The following is a 23263-nucleotide window of genomic DNA, read 5'->3' on the forward strand; positions in this document are numbered from 1 at the left end:
AAAAAAAAAAAAAAAAAAAAGTTTCAATAAAAAAATTAGTGACTTCAATAAAAATAAAAAAAATCTTTAAAAAATTTTTTGTTTCGTAAAAAATTATTTTTATGATTAAAAACTTAAGATTTTTTTTGTTTGACATGATTTTTTTTTGATTGAATAATTGTGAAACCAATCTAACTCCATAGGCGCCTTGCTTACAGGAGGCAAGTGAAGTCAACAGCGAGGTTATACAGGATAGGCCGCCAGAGGGCGCTTGGGGGCTCAGAAAGTTGGAGTGAAGATGAGAACTAAACTTAGTTGAAATTAGATGTTTTAAAATCTTATTGCCATGCTCATCTTTCTGATCCTGTCTTAATTCCCCAAGCGCAAATGGAAAAGTTTGAGACCAGAAAGAACTCAAATCATTAACATGTTTTAGTTTTATTTTGTATTATGCATATTTTTTGTTATAAAGACATTTATTTTGAAAGTTTAAGACATCATTTCTACCTCTAAGGGTCAGCCACTATATGTTTTATATAATTTTTTATGTCTTTATTGTACTCATGACACCATCTCATTTAAGTTCATGTATTTTAGATCGATGGCGGGAAACAAAGTGGAACTGTAACAACTGTAAACATTTACATCTCGAGATTAAAGCAGACTTCATACCATCAGTAAAACAAACTCTATTGAGAGGTGGAAGTGATAATATGTAATTATTATTACTTAGTGAAGAAAAGTGAGAAAAAAAACATTCAGGGAGGAGAGATAGTCTGTATAAATGGATAAAGAAGTGACGGGACTCGGACGAACTCAGAGGCCTTCAGTCAACATTTCGGTCTGGACCATTTAAGTCAGGGGTGTCAAACTCCAGTCCTCTGCTGTCCTGCAGTTTTTAGATGAGCCACAGGAACAAAACACTGGAATCAAGCAGCTTCATCGCCTCCTCCTGGTGCAGATCGGCTCTCCAGAGCCTTAACAACCTAATTATTCTGTTCAGCTGCTGCAGCAGAGAAGCATCTAAAAGCTGCAGGGCGGCGGCCTGGACTGGAGTTTGACACCTGTGGTTTAAGCAAAACATGTTTTGCTTAAAAATGTTAGAAACTGCAAAAAAGAAGAAAGAATCCAGAATTTTATTGATTATATTTTTATTTCTTCCACCACATTTTCTCCACTGAGTCGAGTCAAGATAAAAATAAGTCCCGCATCAATATTTATTTATAAATTAAACGATTATTCTGGCTTGTATGCCTGATCATAAAAATATTAAAAGGGTGAAAACTAGAAAAACTAAAAGTAAACAGAGTTTATCCGAAGGAGAAGGAGGGGGAGGAGCCTGCAGCAGGAAGCAGCAGCCCAGAGGAAACTGGAGCTTTGTTTTTGGGAAACAGCAGCAGAGACTTTCAGAAATAAATAAAATCGTACAGAGATGGCCCCAGATTACCCAGAATGCACCGGGGCGTCTCCTCTCTACAGACCACAGCAGGACAGGAAGCAGGAAGACCATCGAACCGTCCAGGGCTTCTAAGGCACCAGAAGAGGAAGAGTTGCCGTTTGGACCCTGAAGAGCCGCAGGTTTGGTATCAGAAACGTTTTCATGGGAATAAACAGGAGCTGCTGCTGACCCGGCAGGTCAAGGTGAGCAGAACCAGAACCGGGCCGGCCTGGTGGAAGTTTAATCGTACACTGTTGGCTCTGACAATCCGATTCGAGATCCGGCTTCTGGGTCCTTAGTGTGACTCAACCAGCTGTAGTGTGGGTAATGAACGGATCTGGATCCATAATTCAGCTGGATCAGAACCAAACAACCAGCAGAGCAACGAGAAACAAAGCTGGAATATTTATCCAAAAACAGGCGGAGCTTCGAAGTGGGCGGGGCTTCAGCAGAAATTCCCAACGATTAAAAACATGGAATGATTTGAACCCCGGAGTAACATCTGAGCGGTTCTGGTCCAGCTCAGCTCACAAAGCTCAGGACCAGCTTCACTGGTCCCAGTCGTCCCAGTAAGCTTCCCAGCATCAGATCCCAGTGGAATGTTCCAGTAATTAAATAAACCCTGACCCTTGACCCCATCGGGTCCCTCAGAGTCCAAACTGAACGGTTACACCTCCACCAGAATCAAAAGGGTTCAAAGCAAAGCAGCGTTTTACAAACCAGTCCTCCCAATTCTTAATCCCAGTCCAGTAAAGCAGGAGCTGCGTCCAGTCCCAGACCGGAGCGTCGCTGTCGGAGGATCTCGCAGGAAAAAAGTCAGTGCTGCCAGGTGAGATCCCCGACGTCCTCTTCCTCCAATCAGCAGCCAGAGAACGGGGGGCGGCTCATACCTCCAGGGAGCAGTCGGAGGGGGGGCGGCGCTCAGCTCCTCGGCACCGCTCCACCTTCTTGATGACCTCTGACACCACGCATACCGAGGAGGTGAGGCTGAGCAGGAACAGCAGGTCTGTAGGACGGACGGAAACTATTATTATTAAAACCAGACAAAACAACTAATTAACTAAAACTAATGGTTTAAGTAAACTAATTTAAAATCAAACGTCTCTCCTTTGGCAGGTCGTAGTTCCACATCGTTTTATTGTCAGCTTTTTGAGGCATTTTCATTAAATATGGAGACTTTTTTAATTTGAGAGATTTGTCTATATATATACATTAGTTTAAACACAACATGTAAGAAACTGACAAAACTAAGTTGTGACACATAAAAAGGTGATTACTTTTTTTTAAATTCAGAATTTAAAAGGCGGTTAAAATGTGTTGAATTGACTTGTTGTACAGAGTTACACCACAGGGTGGCGGTGCTGCTGCTTGTCCAGTCCTCACAGACACACGAAGAAGGGCACAGAGTAAAGATTCTCCATCTTATTTTAGTTACTTCCAGGTTATTAACACCCACTAACCACATGATTCCCATAAAGTCTTTATCGTCTATCATTTATTATCCTATCAAACAGTTTTATGTAGACAATGATTTATTTTTTTTTAAAAGATTTTTTGGCTCTAGTTGCCTTTATTTGATAGTTAACTGACAGGAAGGTGGGTAATGAGAGAAGGGGGAAGACATGCAGCAAAGGCCTCCGGGCCGGGAATCGAACCTGCGACAGCCGCGTGGAGGACTGAGGCCTCCATATGTGGGTTGTGCTGAACCGCTGTGCCACCACAGCACTCCCATGGAGACAATGATTTGAGAGCGAAATAACTGTTCTACTGGGTTAGCACTTCGGCACTAGCATGCTAGTAGCCCCACTAGTTTAGCAGCTAACTGCTAAACTTAGCAGTGATTCTATTGACCTGATAGCTCAGGGGTGTCAAACTCCAGTCCTCTGCTGTCCTGCAGTGTTTAGATGTGCCACAGGTAAAAAACAGTGGAATGAAATGGCTTAATTACCTCCTCCCTGTGTAGATCGGTTCTCCTGAGCCTACTAATGACCTAATTATTCTTTTCAGGTGTGGTGCAGCAGAGGCACATCTAAAAGTTGCAGGACAGAGGCCCTTGAGGACTGGAGTTTGACACCCCTGTGAGCTTCTGAGGAGCATAAAATAATGTATTTCTGCCAGAAATGAAGACATTCAGAGGAAAAATATCTGTTTACTATGTTAGAAGTTAGCATTATATATATCCATCCATCTTCTATATACCCTTGTCCCTTAGTGGGGTCAGGAGGGTTGCTGGTGCCTCTCCAGCGAACGTTTCGGGCGAGAGGCGGGGTCACCCTGTACAGGTGGCCAGTCTGTCACAGGGCAACACAGAAACACACAGGACAAACAACCAAGCACACACACACTCACACCTAGGGAGAATTTGGAGAGGCCAATTAACCTGACATGTTTTTGGACTGTGGGAGGAAACCGGAGTACCTGGAGAAAACCCATGCATGCACAGGGAGAACATGCAAACTCCATGCAGAAAGACCGGGGCCGGGAATCGAACCCAGAACCTTCTTGCTGCAAGGCAACAGCTCTACCAACTGCACCACTGTGCAGCCCGTGTTTTTTTACATGTCAGTTTGAGAACAGGTTAGCATGCTTTAAATCATCGGCTCATGCCCGACCAGAGTAGGTCGGGTCCAAAATCAAGTGGGAGGAACCAAAGCGGTGATCAGGAGGAGCGTGTGGGATCAGGACCTCACCCAGGATGCTGAGGCTCTCCGTCAGGAAGACGCTCTGCAGTGGAGGGAAGTAGATGACGAGCAGCTGCCCCATGATGGAGGCCAGGACGGCGTAGCAGAACGTCCTGTTGCTGCACAGGCCCATCTCATGGACCATGCGGGTCTGAGGACACAGTTCATTCATCAGAACTCCAGGGTCAGAGGATCTGGTTCAGATACCGGGTCCGGGTCTCACCTGAGAGCGCGAGCTCAGAGCGTTGAACATGTCGAAGAAGACGAAGCAGGTGAAGGTCATGGTGGTGTCTCGAGGAGTGATCACGTTGTCCTGCAACTGAAATCCAAACAGCACAGAAACCAGTCAGACCGGAGAGCCAATCAGAAGACAGATCCAGCACAACCAGGAAGCAGGAAGATGGCGCACCTCTCTCCAGAAGACAAACAGCGTCCCGCAGACAATAATGAAGGCTGACACCAGAACCTTGACCAGCAGGCTGCGGGTCAGGATGGTGTCCTTCACGTTGCGAGGCGGCTTCCTGATGACATCACGATCCACAGGCTCCACCCCCAAACTGCATATAGAGGCCACATTTAGCTGATGCTGTCCATAATTAGTCAGAAAAGTTACATGTAACAATAAAAATGTAAAATAGAACATATCCAGAAAGTTAAAGAAACAGAGAAAAAGCTAAAAATCACAGTGTTAAAAGACTCCATTTCCCATGATGCTGCTGTACCTCTGAGCGGGCGGTCCGTCCATGATGATGTTGATCCACAGGATCTGCATGGCGTTCAGAGGGTTGGGGAAGTTCATCAGCGTTGCCAGGGAGATGAGCGTCAGCGCTGCAATGCTCCTGGTGACCAGCAGGGGCAGCGTTAAGCTGAGTTTACCACATTTAAACCAGGAAGCAGAGGAAACGGCGACTCACGTGCTCAGCTGGAAGCGGACAAAGTTCTTGATGTTGTTGTAGATTCCTTTTCCTTCCTCGATAGCCGACCTGGAAGCGAAGTCAGTCTTTTCATTTGAAGGGTAGTAGAATAAAACAGAAATCTGCATCTTATTCAAACATTCTGGATCCAGCCTTCCCAGCATCTGTCAGCTGGAGCAGCTCCCCCTGATGGTGGACTCACATGATGGTCTGGAAGTCGTCGTCCACCAGGATCATGTCTGCCGCCTCCTTGCAGACGTCGGTGCCTGTCTGGCCCATCGCCACTCCGATGTCGGCCGCCTTCAGCGCCACGGCGTCATTTACGCCGTCGCCAGTCATCGCCACCACGGCACCGAGGTTCTGGAGAGACTGCAGAGACACAGAACTCTTCATTTCGGTTCAGGAACCGATCCAGCAGAATGAGTTCTGTTTTTGTGGCCCAGTTTGAAACTGGGTCAGACTCACCTTGACAATCTTCAGCTTGTGTCTGGGGCTGGCCCGGTAGAACACACCCACCTGTGAAGAAAACAGTATAAATTTAGCTCAGAAAGTGGACACAGTGGTGTGTGAGCGGGCATGTGTGTACTTGTCTTTAGTACATTGAGAGGACCACCTTCACCTGCTCAACCCACAAAAGGAGGCCCTTATAAAAAGTGGGGACGTTTTTCTTCACTTTTGTTTCAGTTCTACTGCACTCCTTATTTTATATGCAACTGCACAAAAAAAACATCTGACCCGAGTTTCTGTCAATCAGATGCTGTATTATTTAGAGATGATTTATTTGAACATTGCACCCATTATTAGTGTAAATTTAGCTATGATGCTAATCAGCGGCAGTAGGAACGCAAGGAGTCAATCATTGTTGAATCAGTCTACTAATTATTTTGTTGATGCTGTTTTTGCTCAAACCACACTACAGATAAGTCAAACTATAGGTTTTTGAACAACCATTAGTTTTGCTTCAAGACAGTTTTAAATACAGCCAAATACTGCAAAATTACTTTGACTGTACTGTCCTAGAAGTTTTTGTTCTGCATTTCATGATACAAAAAACAGGGTATGTACAAAAAATGATTTATCCAATATTTATATTGGATATCTTGAAACCAATGTAATCTTTTGATATAAGGTTGCATAGCCAAAATGAATGCACATTATTTACTTTTTTCTACAACTATGACTACAATTTATATATTGCTTACTAACACCTGTATTTCTCAGTCTTGCTAAGAAGTTTCATACCATAAATTAAAAACAACTTAGAGTTTTGGTCACATGTTGTTTATTTTGATATATCAGTTGTAAAAGACATTAGTAAGTAAGTACCTTACTACAGTAAGTTGTAGTAAGACATTAAAATGTATTTTTATTGGACAATCTAGCTCAGGGCTAAGTTAACTTACTGAATTTATCAGCCAGCTGCAAACTTCTGCTTCCATGAACCACATGTAGCTCACACTTTAACCACTAGATGGTACCAAACCACTTCTAATAGCAACCGTATCATGAGAGGAAGATTCAATTAACCAACATTGGCTGTGTTCATGTGAAAGAGAGAGGAAGCTACTTGGTTTCACTTGTCCATAAGAAGGTTAGGAATACCCTGGAAATGGTTTGGAAACATGTCTGGGTTAGACAAACATGCAGCGACTAAAACGAATGGAAGACCTCAGAACGATAGAAGTACAAGAATGTGTGTGTGTTTTCACCCTAGGAACGATGTTGGACAGCTCCTGCAGGTCCAGATGGTCCACCTCCTCTCCTGATAAACACTGGCATCCTTTGGAGTAGAGGCCCAGACGGTTCGCTGCACGCATGCACACATACACCTGTCAGTGGATTATACTGTCCTCCTTACTAAATGTCCTGTATAGAGATCTGGTGTTTGGCATTTTCCCAGCATTCCTGAATGCCTTTCTCTGAAGGCATTCCAGAGAAATAAACGGCCTTGTCTAAAATGGGCGGACCAGAACCAGAAACTGGAGAATGTTTTGTTGTATTAAACTCATCCTGGTTTCACCCCCCAGCTCTGTAGGCAGCCATTGTTTCCATTTGTCAGGTGATCGGCTGTCTGACATTAGAGAGCGACTCTCATGACGCTGTCCACTGTAGTTTGCTGCTAACTTGCAAACGGATCTGATCTGAGAGAGGAGGGAGAAACGTGTGTGTGTGTGTGTGTGTGTGTGTGTGCGCGTGCGATGTAAGTCCTGTAAATAAACGAGACATTTTGAACTTTGCATGCACTCTGAGGTCTGGCTTCTTCCTCTGCAGGGATCGTTTATAAAACAGTCTGTCAGACAGCTAGTTGGGATTCTGGTTTTGGGGCCAGAGGTCATGGGCAGGGTTTGGTCTTGGATCACTAAGTGTAACTGAAGCAGATGGACGAGGAGGGAAACTTTAAAATAATGTTCTGGTTCTGATGGTCCAGATTTCTTCCCTCCATGTTTTTAAAATCATAAATATCAAAGCTGACCATGAAGTTACGATAAAAGCGTCTTCAGAGGAACGGAGGGAGTAAAATCGCTTCGCTTCATTCCGCCTGACTAAAGGTGAGTTCAGGTGAGACTAAAGCTGCTGTAAGCAGAGTGACCTCTGACCTATCGACACGGCCGTCTCCTGGGAGTCTCCAGTGATCATCTTGATGGCGACCCCGGAGTTGAGCAGCGTAGCAATGGCCTCTTTGACCCCTTCCCTGGGCGGGTCGATGATGCCCACCAGACCCAGGAAGGTCAGGCTCCCCATCTGGGAACCCGAGGCGAACGCCAGCACTGAGTGGCAGACACAGAGGTCACACAGGGTCAGAGAGAGGTCGACGTAAGGTCAGATCGTCCTGATCTTGTCTCTGATCGGTACCTCTGAGGCCTGAGGTGCCCATGTAGCTGATCTGCTGCTGGTAGAGCTCCCTCTGCTGGTGGGTCAGAGGAAGGTTGGAGCCTCTGCTGTTGTAGCAGCTGCAGAAACGGATCACCTGCTCATAGGCGCCCTTCATGAAGTAGACTCCGCTTTTATCCTGGAGGGGGCAGCAGAGAACCAGAGAGGAGCTACATCAGCACAGAGGACACACTGCAGAATCAGTCCGAGTCCCAGACCCGAATCCAGACCCGGGTGTTAGCCTGTACCTGCTGTGTGCGGTGGACGCAGCGAACAGCCATCCATTTCTGCTCGGAGGTGAAGGGATGCTCCTCCAGACGGATGAACTCCTGCTGAACGCTCTCCAGACCCATCTGAGGAAAACACAAACTATCGTCACGTCTGACCTCTGCCATCTGCTCTGGCTGATGGTTTCCTCAAACTTTGAACCAGAACCAAGCAGAAAGGTCCACCAAAGCCCAGACTGGTTGGTTCCTGCCCGCTCCAATGGGCTCCATTTTGAAATAAAAGCTGGTTCTGTGTAGGAAACCCAGTCGTTTGATCGGACTCTGGAGTCTGGGTGTTTATCAGAGGAAGTTGGTTCCAGGCGATAAGAAGCGGCTGCTGCTTACCTTCATGGCGAGGGCGATGAGCGCGCCCTCTGTGGGACGGCCCAGCAGGTTCTGGTTCCTGATGACTGAGTCATTGCACACGCAGCCCACCTGGCAACAGCAGCAGGTGCATCAGCCCTTTTGTTTGAGTCTCATCTAAAGCGTTTTACTTTCTAACATCAGAACTACAGAGAAGCAGACCTGCTTTTCTCACCTCCACAACTTTACTGATGGAAGGGCAGGCGAGGCCGTGGACCACCTCTCCGTCCAGCAGCACCTCTCCGGTCCCGTTGTAGCCCACGCCTGTCACCTGCAAGACAACACCGAGGGTTAAGCAGCCCAAACATCTACTTGTGTTTCCTGGCCCCAGAGATGTTCTGGTCCACCTGGTTCAGATCAGCTGCTGGTCAAACTGCGTTTTTCAACTTGAACCCCCAACTGTTATTTTACAATAAACGAGGCTTAGTCCTGCATAAACCACACAGCTTCTTTAGGCCGACTCTCCCAAAGTGATGGTCCGATGCCACTGCCATGAACAAAATGTTATTTTAAGTAAAATAAAGAACTTTTAACATAATGAGGATTTTTTTTCTCATTGAATGTCTTCATTTCTGACTGAAATACATTATTTTATACCTCTGTAGTAGCTGTCAGACCAATACAATCATAGCTAATACTTTAGCTGTTAGCAGCTGGAATGAAGGAGAATAAGGCTGAGAGCAGCAGCACTGCCACCCTGTGGTCTAACTCGGTACAACACCTCAGTTCAATTAACTAACTCATGTATAAAACGTGATCACACCTTTGTGTGTCACCCCTCATTTTATAAATCCGTTACAAATTGGAGTCATGTTAATATTTAATTCTGAATTAAAAAATACTATAAAGAAATTAATTGGAAATCCCATGATGCCCACATTGAGGCCTACTGAGCAGGTGAAAACTAACCTGACCCATCACCAGCTCTGTATCGCTGTACAAACTGTTAGACTGGACCAGGCCGTCTGTCCTGACCCAGAACCTGACTGACCCGTTCAGCAGATATCTGCTGTGAAACGCAGTGGCTGATGAACGCTGACGTTCCTGTGGGTTCAGACCTCAGCATGGAGTCCGTCTGAGGTGAAGACCTGGGTCACAGTCATCTCATTCTTGGTCAGCGTTCCCGTCTTGTCTGAGCAGATCACATTGCAGCAGCCTAGCAGGAACCACAGGAACAACGTTACCATGGAAACATGCAGCAGCTGCTCGCCGCCGTCTCCCTCAGCGCTACGTACTCAGAGTCTCCACGATGGGAAGCTTCTTGACAATGGCTCTCTTCTTCACCATGCGCATCACGCCAAGCGCCAGTGTCACCGTCACCACGATGGGCAGACCCTCTGGGATGGCCGCCACCGCCAGGCTGCAGCACAGGAGAAACTCTTCACTGATTCACACAAACCGCAGCCGGCTCGGTCTCTGCAGTCAGCCGCAACCTGGGAGGAGAGCAAGGTTAGCATGAAGCTACCTGACGCCGATAGTGAACATGTCCAGGATCCTCTTCCCCTGCAGCCAGCCCACCAGCATGATGACCCCTGCAACGGCACACAGACCACAAACACATGAAGAAGAGGCAGAGGCAGAGCTGGGTCTGCAGAGGCCAGCGGCTCACCGATTATGCCGAAGGAGTAAAGCGACAGCTGCTTCCCCAGCAGGTCCATGCTCTTCTGGAGGGGAGTCTTAGGAGCCTGCAACAGGAGACAGGAAGGAGGAGGACTGAGGAGGCGCCACCAGGGCAGGAAACCAAACTGTTCTGCGTCTAAAGGTCAACAGCTCCCCCTGCAGGAGGGAGTCACAACTACTTCCTGTTTGTTCATTTTTAAACATTTAACTGCATTTTACGGCAAAGACGATCTTCATGCAGCTTTAATTTAAAAATTGCAAACGTTCCCAGAAGGAGAATGTTCAGATTTCTTCCTCCGGTTTCATTTACTGTGTTCCTGCAGTGTTTGGCCTCCAAACACACAAACTGCAGTCAGAATAACACATGGAAATCAGGCAGGAAGCAACACAGTTTATGGCCTGGAAGTCCAAAATGTGCTAATAAAAACTTTTTATGGTGCAGCAGAAAAACTCCTGTGTGATCATTTTACTTTTGTGATTCCACTCCCAACAAATTGGTGCCAACATGAGGCAGGAACTGGTATTCTGCTAAGACTAACCCTAGAGGCCAGCAGGGATGTGACGTCTGAGCTGGAATCTGTTTGAGAAACTTTTTGATAAATAAAAAGAAACAAAGGCTGGAAATTTCTTCCTTTTAAATAATTATCCTGAGCCAGATCTCATTTCTTAAACCAGAATCTCTGCTTGTTTCTGCTTAGAGACAGCTCCTCGGTTGTTTCAGGAGATTTTCTGCAACGTCCTCATTATTTTATGTGTGGCAGTCATCTTGGATCCTGAACCCAGCGTTGCTCAGAGACCTTTCAGCTTTTCATTTGGATATTTTCTAAGTCTTTCGCTGGTCAACATGTTCCTCTCCGTCTCTCGGACCAGGAGTACTCACCTCCTCCGCCTGCATCATCTTGAAAACCTCCCCGAACTCAGAGTTCTCCCCAGTTCCGATGACGATGCCCTGAGGATCAGAAATCCAGGTTCAGAGCCTCCATCAGAATAGGAGAAGGTGGAGCCAAGGTCAAGGGTCGTGCTGGTACCTTGGCCTTGCCACAGCGAACCAGCGTCCCCATGAAGGCGATGTTGCTGCGGGAGGCGATGTTCCCATTGGAGGCGGGCGGCTGGGGGGTCGTGGACTTGGAACTGGGGTGGGTCTCCCCCGTCAGGCTGGACTCATCGATGGACAGGTCGCTCGCCTGCAGGAGGAGGGCAGGGATTACCCGGAAAGCCAGGCGAGGAGGAAACGAACTGAACCAGCACCGTCCTCACCTCATACAGCCGCAGGTCCGCAGGGACCCGCTCCCCCACCGACAGGCACACGGTGTCTCCAGGAACCAGGTCCCGGGCCAGCAGGTGCTCCAACTGTCCGTCCCTAATGCTGAGAGGACAGCCTGAGTCAGAGAGGAACCGCCAACAGGAAGAGGAAAGAGAGAACCCTCACCAGTGACATTCTGGAGGCACCAGCTTCCCCAGCTCCTCCAACGATTTCTCTGAGCGGTATTCCTGCAGCCGGGGCAGAGAGAGGAAAGCAATCGCACTCGATCAGAACTAGGGCAGGAAAAGAGCAGCAGGATGAGCCCAGACCCAAACACCTGACAGGATTACTGAGACCTGCTGGACTCAACTGGTCCATCATCTCAGATCAACTCAGGATTATTGTAAGGTAAATCTGAAGTTAATAGGAAGGAACATGAATGTCCATTTCTGATTAAACATTTTTAAATCCATTTTGTAAAATACAAATTTGTCTCTTTATTAGCACATTAATAAAAATACATCATGCAACAAATCAACTTTTTGGGAGCAAAATGAATCGTAGCTGAACAGAGACAACACCAGTAGCCCACAAGCTACTAGTTAAGCTACAGGTGCTGTATTGCTATTAGCTAGTCATCTTCTAGCTAACATTAGCTAGTCATCTTCTAGCTAACATTAGCTAGTCATCTTCTAGCTAACTTTACCTGCATCCAGCAGCTTCACTCAACAGTCGGTTAGTTTGGGGGAAAAACTGAAAAGTTCTTTGCGTTTTGCTGCCGTGATTCTAACACACCTGCAGCAGCAGGTCTCCTTCACAGGTGGAAACCTAGCACGAGCGTCTCAGCGCTCATGTTGCGTTTAAAGGCGGCTCGGAAAAACAGGTTACAACATGTTAACAACGGATTAAACAGTTTTAACTGCTGATAAAAGTGACAGAGGACACAGATATGGGAAGTGTGGAAGCCTCTACTGTATTAAATTGACAGGAATAACAGAGTTGGCCATTCTAAGGTAAAAACCCAGCGCAGACAGTGTTCATGTTTTGTTTTTGTGCGTTTTTTTCATCCAGACGGCTTCCCGGCCAGGAGGGGTTCTCAAGAGGTTATACTAAATAAATGTCATTTTTAAATATTCAGTGGTAGATATTTTTTAAACCTTCACAATTTTATTTTAACCATGAATTAAAAATTATAGTGCTGCTCTTTCAGCCGCTGTATGGAGATGGGATCAGACTTTCCATCTGCTGGATCAGGATCTGGATCTCTGGAGACACAAGCAGCTCTTTGGTTCACAACAATAAATGATGAAATACTGCTCCGATTTGTTTCATTCCTTTTTAAGTGTCTCCATGAAAAATCACCCACTACGCGGGCCCCATGGTAAATTTGATCTAGAGCCAGCCTCCAAAGAAAACGGTAAAGATCATTATATGTATATTTTTAAGCAGATATAAGGGAGCAGACTTGTATCATCTGCACTTTTATTCAGATAATTTGCAAAGCAAAATATTTTGCTTAGTGATTTGTTGCAATGGGCAATTTTAAGTGGCAATGCAGTACTTAATTAATATAGAGTTATTTTTATATTTATGAATGAAATTGTGTACCGAATTGGCTTTTGTAGTTCAGTACAAAATTGTGTATATTGTGTATATTGTGTATAGTCTGATCCTGGTAATGACTCTTGTTCTGTTTTGAAGTTTGACTAGTGACTGTTGTGTTTTGTAATAACTTTCCCAAACCTCTGGAGTCACTAAATAAGTCAAACTAAAGAACAGGACCTGTTGGCGTCAGGCCGTCTGTGAGCAGAAAGGAGTTTTATACTGAAACCACCACAGACTCACTTCATGATCTGTGAACTGAAATAGTAAAACTCTGACTCATAATTTCTTCTTTTCCATAGATGGACAAACATTCTTGTTTCAAGAAAAAAGGCCAACAGCCACATAATGTTCAGATAAAAATAAGGGTAATCTTAGTATGATTTTCAAATAAAGTTCAGGTTAATGACTCATTTCACTGGTCATTATCCTGAACTTCTACCTTGATAATAAACTGGTTTTAGGTTTATTAAAATGAGTGGAAATGCATAGTTTGGAGTATTTTATCTTAATTTCCGGGGCAGCAGACCCCACTAGGACTGTCGCTCCACAGCTGCTGCCGAGTTACTGGCCACACATGGATGCAGAAAGGAGCAGGAAATATTGGTGGGGACACGTCCACAGCAGTCCTTCAGGAAGTTACGCCTGTGTGTAGTGACGTTCTCTGATGAAGTGAGGCTGGGTTGCTGGTTCTGATCCACTCTCCTCAGGGTTCATGAACGTGAACACGCCCGGAGCCGGTGGGACTCACCTGCACGAAGGCGACCGTCACCACGATGATGATGGCCTGTCAACACAGAGGAAGAAACGATCAGGTAAAGGCAGCAGGGCTGGGCTCCACTGACTGAACAAGGAGAGGCACCACTGGAACAAACCAGGCCTGGAAGCTCTGGAGGATCCTTCAAAACCCTCTCAGAACCAACCTGTCGCCAGACATTATGGGTTGTGTCATATTTGTCACCTAAGTTACTCTGTGTCATAACTCTTGAACGGCTGGCCGTATTCAAACGGTGCATCACATCTGCATGTTGCAATAGACACTACAGAAAATATTTCCGTTACAGAATTTCCCCGCAGAGCTTCGTATCAACGGAGCAGGGAGAAAACGGCAGAGGACCAGTGGAAATCGCATAAAATTATGGAAATGTCCAAAGGAAAACCCACCAGAGTGATGAAGTTCCCCAGAAGGCTGAAATCTGAGGGCAGTGAACATGAGACACATAACCAGCGAACCGGGTTGTGTAAAATGTTTGTACAAGCTAAAGTTATGAATGCTGCACAACCATTGACTAAATGTTGGCTTCATCTTGATTCCTGCATAATTTCTACAATAAATATTTATTGTGCTGAAAATAAAATCCTGACCTTCCAAAAACTAACGCCCCAAGTCATTTTTTTTTTTACCAAAAGTGATTTTGGCAAAAAAAAAAAAAAAGAACAAAAAATCAGCCGAGTGAGGACCGGTGACCTGTCCAGTGAGGGACAGGTCACCGGTCCAGGGAGGGACAGGTCACCGGTCCGGGGCGGACCCTGCCTCTTGCCCTTTGACAGCTGGACATGGGTACCAGCACCTCCCAACCTGAAGTGTATGGAAGGATGGAAATAAAAAACGAAGCATTCTGTGGGAATGCGAGGCCTGCAGAGTGAGACTGCTTTAGAGCCTAGCAAAAAAATAAAAACGCCTGAAATTATTTAATGAAAAACAGGAATAAAAACTGGTAAACTGGAGGCCAGGCTTCAGTTTTCTCTGCATTTATGAAATAAAGTCTCTGTCGTCTTGAAGTTCTTGTTTAGTAATAAATCTGGAAATTTCAATTCTGACTTTTGTTTTTGTAAACTATTCAGAATGTTTAACCGACAGAAATGTTAAATAACTATGAAACACTGAAAGCTGAGGTTGTCCTGGAAAAAAGAGTAAAAATACAGACTCAATGCACATTTTTTGAGACTTTTACTGCCATAAAAATAAAAAAGAAATGCCAGGCGGCCCAGTTACAGTCATGGTCATAAGAGGGAGGAAGCCATTTTGATTCTGTCCTGCTGGCAGCGACTTACCACGGTGATGCTGATGGCGTCATCTAGCTGGTGCATGACAACGCTGATGACGGCCGAGGCGAGCAGCAGCAGGATGAGAGGATCTTTGAACTGCAGAGGAACAAAGAGAGAGATTAAAGAGCTGCAACAACAACAACATGGCAGCCTGAGCTGCTGCCGAGAGGAACGTTCAAACCAGCGACACCTTCAGCAGGCGTGCAGCGTCAACCTGGAGGAACAGAGTTCAACCTTCAATCCAAAATAACAACCTGACTCTGCAGAGTCACTATGAGACAGAATCAAACATCCTGCTGTTCTCTCCGTCTGCAGCTCAGTCAGAACCAAACCTGTCTGGTTTCAGGTCAGACATACTGAATCCTGTCTGTCTCAGACGACAGAGAGTCAGCAGGAATCAGCCCAGATTCTCCAGGGAACAGTTCCCAGTTTGGAGCCTCCAGGGAACAGTTCCCAGTGCGGCACAACACTGGCCCTGATGTGATAAATGTTACAGCTGGACTGCCTGACACAATGGACCAAGGGGACCAAAACGTCCTCATCCACTGGTCCCTGTTTTAGAGCGAAGCAACCAACCAATCAGAAAGCCTGTGAGCTGCAGCTTTTATGTTTCTGTGCGTAAACAGTGACAGCAGCAGAACAAACAGTCCAACGTTTCCAGTTTCTGGATGTTGGAGCCACTTCCTGCTCAGCTGGAACATCGGCTCTGATCTGATTGGTGATCGCTGCTGCAGCCTCTAGTCCTCCTCAGCAGGAAGTAGAAGCCCAACATGCCCCGCCCCCTCCAGCATCATCCATTACCTGGGAGATGTACTTCCTCCATAGCGGCTCGTCTTCACTGATGTCGAACTCGTTCCAGCCGTGGTAGACCCTCCGCCGGGTCACTTCCTCCTGGGTCAGACCAGCCTGCAAGTCTGCCTGCAGGAAGACAGAGGGCGCTGTCAGTCAGACAACAGGAAGGCAGCAAACAGGAAGGCAGCCTCAGTAAACATCAGTTCTTCTGGTTTGGTCTTTAAATCCACTCAGACATCAAAAAAGTCCTGATGCTGATAATAATTTGAATTTGATGTTAAAGTATTAAATATTTTGTTACTTTTAAAACCGATACCAAAGCGTAGCGCAACATGCTCAGTGTTACTCAGGTGATTTTATTTTCATGTCAGTTCTCCCACGTTGCTTTTTTTCCAGCCTCACTGACTGATGAAATGTCTGTCCTGAATGTCGGCACAGACTGTGAGTTACGTCAAACTTCATGTTTTCATTTGTGATCTAGAGAGCGGCGGCGCCTCCCATGGCGGCGGCGAACTCGGGCGCCCGTCTTCTCCCGGCTTTTGTTTGCGTCTCTGTGGACGGGCTGCACTGGAATGAAATTTCATTTTGCTTCTGCACAAAGACAACAAAGCATTCTGATTTACTCTGGTATTACCGGTTTGTTCTCATAATAATGCGGCTTTGCTCTGGTAATATTGCGACTTGGTTCTTGTGATCTAAGCAGAACTGTGAGCCTGACCCCGATTCCCCCGACTCCCCGTCGTAGATCTGGACCAGAACCTCGGTTCCGTCTCTCTCTCTCACAGTTCAGCTACAAATAAAGCTGCTATTGATACTTAATACGCCGTTAACATAAAACTGGGAATCTGACATTAATTTCCATGTGAACCTGCTTTAATGCACTGTAAAACAGGAACCCTGATTCAACTCTGACGCTCCATTATTTCCTGTTTTTATAAGCTCGGCTCTGAACCGGGTCGTTTCTCCTGACCCGGTTCTCAGGCGGTTCTGATGACATCCGGTCTGAGTAAACAGAGCAGTGAGGGAACCATAAAGATAACACAGTTGATCTGGTTTCCATAGAGACAGTCAAAATAAGAGCTGCAAACCGGATGTAAGCTCACGGTTCCGGACCGGATCAGCTGATGGCGGGTCGCCTCAGGTTCATAATTATTCATACAGGGGGAGAAAACGTGAACAAATATTAAATTAATTTGTTTCTAATCATTTTAATGTTTCATGAATTTATAGAACCAGATGTTTAAAACTGAGTTTATTTCATGTTTTCACCAGGTTTGTGGAGATGATCACATGAACAGATATTTATTGGTTCTGACCCGATCGGGTCGGCTCACCTGCAGGACGCACGCTACTTCATTAACCGGGAGTTCTGAGGCTTTTCTGGACGTCAGTACCGGGACCATGGTCTCATCTTCACTGCAGGGCTGGTTCTGGGAAAGCTGCACACACACACACTGGGTCAGAACCAGAACCGGACCAGAACCAGGAGCACAGGTTCTGTAGCGGCTCCGTATAAAGCTTCACCGAGTCAGAACCAGAACAGACGCATCATTTGATCCAGTGTATACTCTGACAGCTGACTGGGTCAGAACCGGGTCCAAACAGAACCCAAGAGTGAACAGAGTAAAAGAGCCATTCTACAGAACCAGGTCAGAGCTTCCAGACCCAGTTCTGCAGAGGGAAGGGCTGCCACTTCTCACACTGCCTGTTACGACGCCATAAGGTTAATTATACAAACATGCGTGTGCAGGTTCCCGTTCCTGATTGGCTGTCCAGAAGACGACGGAAACGTCTAATTGGCTGCTTCCCGGAGGTGACGAATATAAAGGCTGCTGAAGCGGACTTCCTGTGTTCCATCCTCTACTCAGGGTCGGGGTCGGGATGTCAGGGTGAGGATCGGGGTCAGGGTGAGGGTCGGGGTCAGGGTTGAGGTAAAGGTCAAGGACGGGGTCGCACCTCTTTCTTTTGTTCATCTGTTGTCAGTTCTGGCGTGTAGGAGTGAGCTGCCGTTTATGTTTTCTTAATTTTCTCATGTTTTTCTAAGTTAGGAAGGGAAGTTTTTGTCCTTTGGTTTTATTTACTTTCGATTAGGTAAGTCTGTTACTATTTAGATAGTTTCCTTTTGTTTGTTGTTCTCGGCTATAGCTCACTCTGGAGCCAAGTACTCCGATTGTAACATCTTTATCAAAAGTATATATTTTTAAAAATAAATAATTATCAACTGTTGAACTTCGTGTGTCGGTTGTTGAGATCTGAGGAGGATGGATCCTTCATGTTGCGACCTGGCCACCCCTAGACTGGTCGTAACAACTGTGAAGTTTCTGGTTCTGTTCGGCTGACCCGACCCGACCCGACCGCTGCAAGATGAACCAGAACCAGGAGCTGCTGGACCAAAACCCAGGGGAACAAATTATGAATTACTGACGTAAACGCCTCCATGCTGCTGAAAACCTATTAGAGTGCAGCACGCCCCCTGCAGGCGCGGAGGGGAGCAGCAGCCGCCAGCACGCCCCCTGCAGGTGCAGAGGGGAGCAGCAGCAGCCAGCACGCCCCCTGCAGGCCTTTCAAGAAGGCCACGTCAACAGGAAGCAGCTCTCCTCCCCGTCCTGACTCTATAAGTCACCGGGTCGGCACCGGGTCACTCCAGAACCTGTGGCGTCCTGAAGCCGGCTCTGACATCAGGGAAGCATCTGAAACACGATCTGGAAAAACCTGACAGGGAGGAATGTTCCCTGGAGGTCAGAGGTCAGGCTCTGGACCTGAGAGGAGCGCCAGAGTGACGGGCAGCAGAGGCCTGGACCATGAGGCCGTCCCGTCGTCACCTGACCCCCAGCAGGATCACGGGGTCGCGGCCTCCAGACTGAAGTTCTGGTAAATATCATTTGGACTCCAGAACTCATGCAAAGTTTAGTCAAAGCAGCTCAGGATCAGTTTCACTTCATCAGCACTTAGAAACTTTCATAAAATAACAAGAATAAATAAAGTTTAGCTAAAAAAGAAAGGAAAAAGAACAAACGGACCATTTCTCCATCAGAACCAGAACCAGGTTCTGGTTCTGGTTTTACTCCCAGCCTTACCTCCAGAGGCTGGACCATGATCTCCTGGTTTTCCTTTTTCTGCCACAACGCCGGGAACGGGAAGCGGAACATGTTGGTACCGGTCGGGTTCTGCTGCAGAACCGTCAGGAGGCTGTCGTCTCTCAGGATGAGTCACAGGCAGGAGACGCTGAGCATTTAAAGCAAACACGCCTCCACCCTGCCAGGCCCCGCAACGGGCCGGTTCTGCTGGCTCCGCCCACCACCTGACCCAGAACACCTGCCTCCAGGAAGCCGCTCCTTCCTGCTAGAGTCACAGGAACTCGGCTGGACCTGCAGAACGTCGTCTGAACTGAGATCTGGTCCGGTCCAACCCGGATCCGGTCCAGAACTTCATGGAGTCTGATCCAGCGGACCAGAGGACCAGATCAGCAGTTCTCCGGCTTTCTTTGGACTCTGGCTGCTTTTCTGAACCAACGACTTTCTGAATAGTTCTGGATCACGTGTTAAACTGGTGGCCCAGGGGCCAAACCCAGCCCGCCATGGCCACTTCAGAGGGCCTCACTGAATGATGGAGACACAGCTTTTATTAAGATTCAGATGGTTTGTTCGTTTTAACTAAAGGTTCTGGTAGAACCGGGCCTCAGGATATTTATCATAATCTGACACGCAGATCTACGGAACCAACATCTGGGCCTATTTCATCTCATCTGATCCAACACCGGTACCGATGCTTTAAGAAAAAACAACAATATCAGCAGATGTTTAAATGCTGCACCTGGATCGGATCAGAACCAAAACATCCTGATTGGATTTCAGAATCACAATTCTGATCCCAAATATCTTCCTTAACAAAACCCTGGACCCAGAATGGGTTCTGTTCTGATCTGGTTCTGTCCCGGTCCATCACCTGGAGTTTCCTCTGAGAAAGCGGGTCGGGGTCACCTTCGGTCCCTGCAGGAACATCTGCTCTAATATTAGACGCACCATGTGACAGCGGCCTAATTAGAGCAGAGGAAGACGAGGAGGAGGAACAGGAAGTCTGGCGATGATTTACCGTTATCATCTCATTCCCCTTCAAGACCAAAGTCCATTTAAAGCAGCCGGGCCCAGAGAGATACCTGGAGAACCAAAAGTTCTGGAGAACAGAGAACCACAGACTGGGTCCAAACCAGCAGAGAACGTCTGGAACCGTCAGATCCATGATGGGTGGTACTTCTGCTAATCAACTAATAGTAGAGCTAATTAGTCAATAAGCCCTGACTGGAGCTTTAAAAACATTTAGCACAGTTAGCTTCCCCTAAATTAATCCATGCTAAACGCTAACTTATTCTGCAGGTTTACAAAATTTCAATTGAATAAAGTTCAACATCTGTGTTTAAGTTTTGGTTACAATTTAATGTAGCGCTTTAGCGCTAGCTTCCATTAAATATCATGTTGGCATAACGCTCGAGTGCTAGCTTCCATATCATGTTGGCATAACGCTTTAGCGCTAGCTTCTATATCATGTTGACATAACGCTTTAGCGCTAGCTTCCATATCATGTTGGCATAACACTTTAGTGCTAGCTTCCATGAAATATCATGTTGGTATAGCGCTTTAGCGCTAGCTTCCATTAAATATCATGTTGGCTTGAGCGCTAGCTTCCTCCAACATCGCCAGAAGCTGCGTCACCAGGATCAGTAAACACACCTGCTGCTCAGCCATATTTACCTTCCAGCAGATTAAAATCCAAACTTACTGCTTGGGGCTGAACACAGGTTGAGACCAAGATGTCTGCCAGGAGCCCCAGACTCGGTTCGCTCCCTTCAGTGGAAAATAGCAGATTATTTTTCAGCTGCAGGATCCAAAATGGCTGGAGGTTCTGGAAGAGTCCGGATCATCCAGTTGGGAACAGCAGATAGAGGAGCTCACCTGGATAGCCTGCAGAACTTTAATGGACCCAGCATCAGAACGGCTCACCCCGGTACCTATCCGGTCCATCAGGATGGGATCAGATCACATGAGAGCCGAGCCTCCTTAACCCAATTACTGACAGCTAGGTTCTCCTGCTGTCTGATCCAAACTCTGCTGCAGAACCACAAAATCGAACCAGTCTCCTCCAGCAGCCAGTAGTGGTTCCAGACAGAGCCCGACCCGAACCAGAACAGATTTCTCTTTGGGTCCGGGACGTCGTCTTACGGTTCTGATCGCTGGAAGAAGTTTGGGTCGGACCATTCTCAGGTTTTTTTACCCAGCAACCTGAAGGAGACATGATGGAGGTCCAGAAAGAAAAACTCCAAACAGGACCTATAGAGCCCAGAGTGTCGCCATGGTGACCAGGTGAGAGAAGAACCTGACTGGACCCGGAAAGGAAATCTGTCAGCAACTCCTGGGTCCAGACTGGGACCAAAAGGAACCAGAGTGGAGCTTCTATAGGGACTGAGGCTCCTGTTAGCCTCCGTTAGCTCGTTAGCTTCCCTCCAGGAGGCAGTCAGAAACTGTTAAACAGCTCAGAACCAGAAGGACGACTAGCAGAACCGACAGAGAACATCAGAACAACAACATTTCGGAGTCCAGTCAGACGACAGGAAGATCGGTTCCGTGCGTCCAGTCCGCTTTCCGGTAGCAGCAGCGGCTAACAGCCGAGAGCAGCAGCTTCACTCCGGGATACAAACTCCCCAAACTAGTCGCCGCCGCCGGCGCTTCCTCCGCGGAAAGCCGGCTTTCCGCGGAGGAAGCGCCGGCACCGAAACACGGTGTCGTTTGGAAGACTGACATAAAAGATTCCGAACTTACCAAGAGCTCCCGTTTCTTCAGCATCTTCCGTGAAATCCCACCGCAAAGCGACTGAAGAGGACAGAGTCCACCATGTTGTTAGGTAGAGCGGAGGGAGCCCTTCACAATAAAAGCATCTAACCCTCCAGAATAAAAGCATCCAGAGTACGCTGTGTTAGCTTCACCAGGTCAGAACCACCACCACTATCATCATCATCATATTCATCATCATCATGCTCAGTGAAATAAACTGTAAAATGATAACTGATTCAGGAAAAGTTAAACTTTATTGGACCGAACATTTTGGTTTTATTAGATGAACAGGATAACTTAATAATAAATGTAAATCAGTATTTCTGACTCTTCTGTCAGGATGTTTATATCTATAAAGTATGTAAAACATGATATTAAGAGAAACAATCAGTACTATATATGTGTTTTTATTCAATTCAAAAATCATGAAACAGAAATAGTATTGCAATAGTGGAAAACAGTGTTTTATTGTTCCGTCTCTTTATTGGAAGCAGTTAAAACTGGCTGATGAATTCCTGAATGTGTTTGGGTTGTTGAGGTAAAAGGTCCAACTAAGTAAAATATGTTTAGAGTCACAAACACCACAGATTACTTTATTTACCTTAGTTTTTTCAAATGGTTTTATTTTTAAAAAACACACACACACACACACACACTCACACACATATATATATATATAAAATTCCCTTCTCACCCTCCGTGGGTGGTCTCTTTCATCCTCTGAGCTCGGGTCCTCTACCAGAGGCCTGGGAGCTTGAGGTTCTCCTCCAGTATCTTGGCTGTGCCTAGAACTGCACATTTCTGGACTGAGATGTCTGATGTTGTTCCTGGGATCTGTTTGAGCCACTGCTCCAGTTTGGGGGTGACTGCCCGAGGACCCCGATGACCACAGGCACCACTGTGGTCTTCACCTTCCAGGCCTTCTCCAGTTCCTCTCTGAGGCCCTGGTATTTTTACATCCACCACAACGGCTTTCCTCTGTTCTTTATCCACCACCACAATGTCCTGTTTGTTCGCCATTACCATCTTGTCTGTCTGGATCTGGAAGTCCCACAGGATCTTAGCTCGGACACTCACTAGTCCTCTGCCTCCTTCCTTACAGCTCGTGTACAGTCTCAGGGTGCTGGATTTGGGGTGGAACCCTCCATGCATGGTTAGTAGCTTCCGAGTCTTAACATCTGTGGTCTTTATCTCCTCCATTGGCCAGCTAATTATTCCGGCAGGGTATCTGATTACTGGTAAGGCGGTAAGGCATAGCTGTTTATTGCACGGATCTTGTTCTTGCCATTGAGCTTGACTTGCCTTATTCGTTGGAGGTATTTGGCTGTGGCTCCTTTCCTTGTGACCTCATCGAGGTTGCCATTTGCTTGTGGTATTCCCAGGTACTTGTAGCTGTGCTCTATGTCTGCTATTGTTCCCTCTGGGAGTGAGACCCCTTCTGTGTGGACGACCTTCCCTCTCTTTGTAACCATCCGACCACACTTCTCTTTGCAATGAAGGCTCGTAGAGTCCTGTTGATGTTGTACATCTCTAAGCATTCAATGATCCAGGTGTGTGGCATTGAGTCATAGGCTTTCTTGTAATCAATCCAAGCAGTGCACAGGTTGGTGTGTCGGGTTT

At 46.6% G+C, this 23263-nt stretch overlaps 1 protein-coding gene and 1 long non-coding RNA gene across 4 annotated transcripts; one reads left to right on the top strand and one right to left on the bottom strand.

The window, feature by feature from the left end:
• Positions 1 to 1113: 1113 nt before the first annotated feature.
• Positions 1114 to 21817, bottom strand: atp2c1 (ATPase secretory pathway Ca2+ transporting 1). Of its 3 annotated transcripts, none has more exons than XM_015056738.1 (27): positions 21632 to 21817; positions 17153 to 17257; positions 15828 to 15944; positions 15033 to 15122; positions 13729 to 13764; positions 11562 to 11623; positions 11390 to 11498; positions 11161 to 11316; positions 11013 to 11081; positions 10122 to 10197; positions 9978 to 10044; positions 9748 to 9872; positions 9571 to 9668; positions 8688 to 8783; positions 8495 to 8584; positions 8132 to 8236; positions 7866 to 8022; positions 7610 to 7780; positions 6722 to 6819; positions 5478 to 5528; positions 5215 to 5381; positions 5013 to 5081; positions 4821 to 4937; positions 4508 to 4655; positions 4322 to 4417; positions 4108 to 4249; positions 1114 to 2423 (listed from the first exon to the last, which is right to left on the bottom strand). In XM_015056738.1, exons 1-27 carry the CDS (start codon positions 21653 to 21655, stop codon positions 2302 to 2304), a joined length of 2763 nt encoding a protein of 920 aa, XP_014912224.1. In that variant the 5' UTR covers positions 21656 to 21817; the 3' UTR covers positions 1114 to 2301. The 3 variants fall into 3 exon arrangements, with proteins under 3 accessions (XP_014912224.1, XP_014912223.1, XP_014912222.1); XM_015056737.1 differs by lacking the exon at positions 21632 to 21817 and adding an exon at positions 18896 to 19029 and having other exon boundaries at positions 5478 to 5531; positions 6725 to 6819; XM_015056736.1 differs by lacking the exon at positions 21632 to 21817 and adding an exon at positions 18896 to 19029.
• LOC106962356 (uncharacterized) lies at positions 2439 to 3661 on the top strand. Its single transcript, XR_001427963.1, has 4 exons — positions 2439 to 2937; positions 3014 to 3017; positions 3154 to 3284; positions 3512 to 3661. It is a non-coding gene; the product is annotated as an uncharacterized LOC106962356 (long non-coding RNA).
• Positions 21818 to 23263: the final 1446 nt, after the last annotated feature.

Source organism: Poecilia latipinna, unplaced genomic scaffold (genome assembly GCF_001443285.1).
Source record: "Poecilia latipinna isolate Pla-1442-1.1 unplaced genomic scaffold, P_latipinna-1.0 Scaffold1402, whole genome shotgun sequence".
NCBI lineage: Eukaryota > Metazoa > Chordata > Actinopteri > Cyprinodontiformes > Poeciliidae > Poecilia > Poecilia latipinna.

Bases quoted from the DNA above. Each gene is read 5' to 3' on its own strand.
- atp2c1 (XM_015056737.1), bottom strand. From the start codon at position 18,967: ATGTTCCGCTTCCCGTTCCCGGCGTTGTGGCAGAAAAAGGAAAACCAG. The intron at 11,499-11,561 runs GTGAGGGTTCTC...CTGTCCTCTCAG, and splicing joins GTGCCTCCAGAATGTCACTG to CATTAGGGACGGACAGTTGG. The intron at 8,585-8,687 runs GTGAGAAAAGCA...TGCTGTTGCCAG, and splicing joins CCATCAGTAAAGTTGTGGAG to GTGGGCTGCGTGTGCAATGA.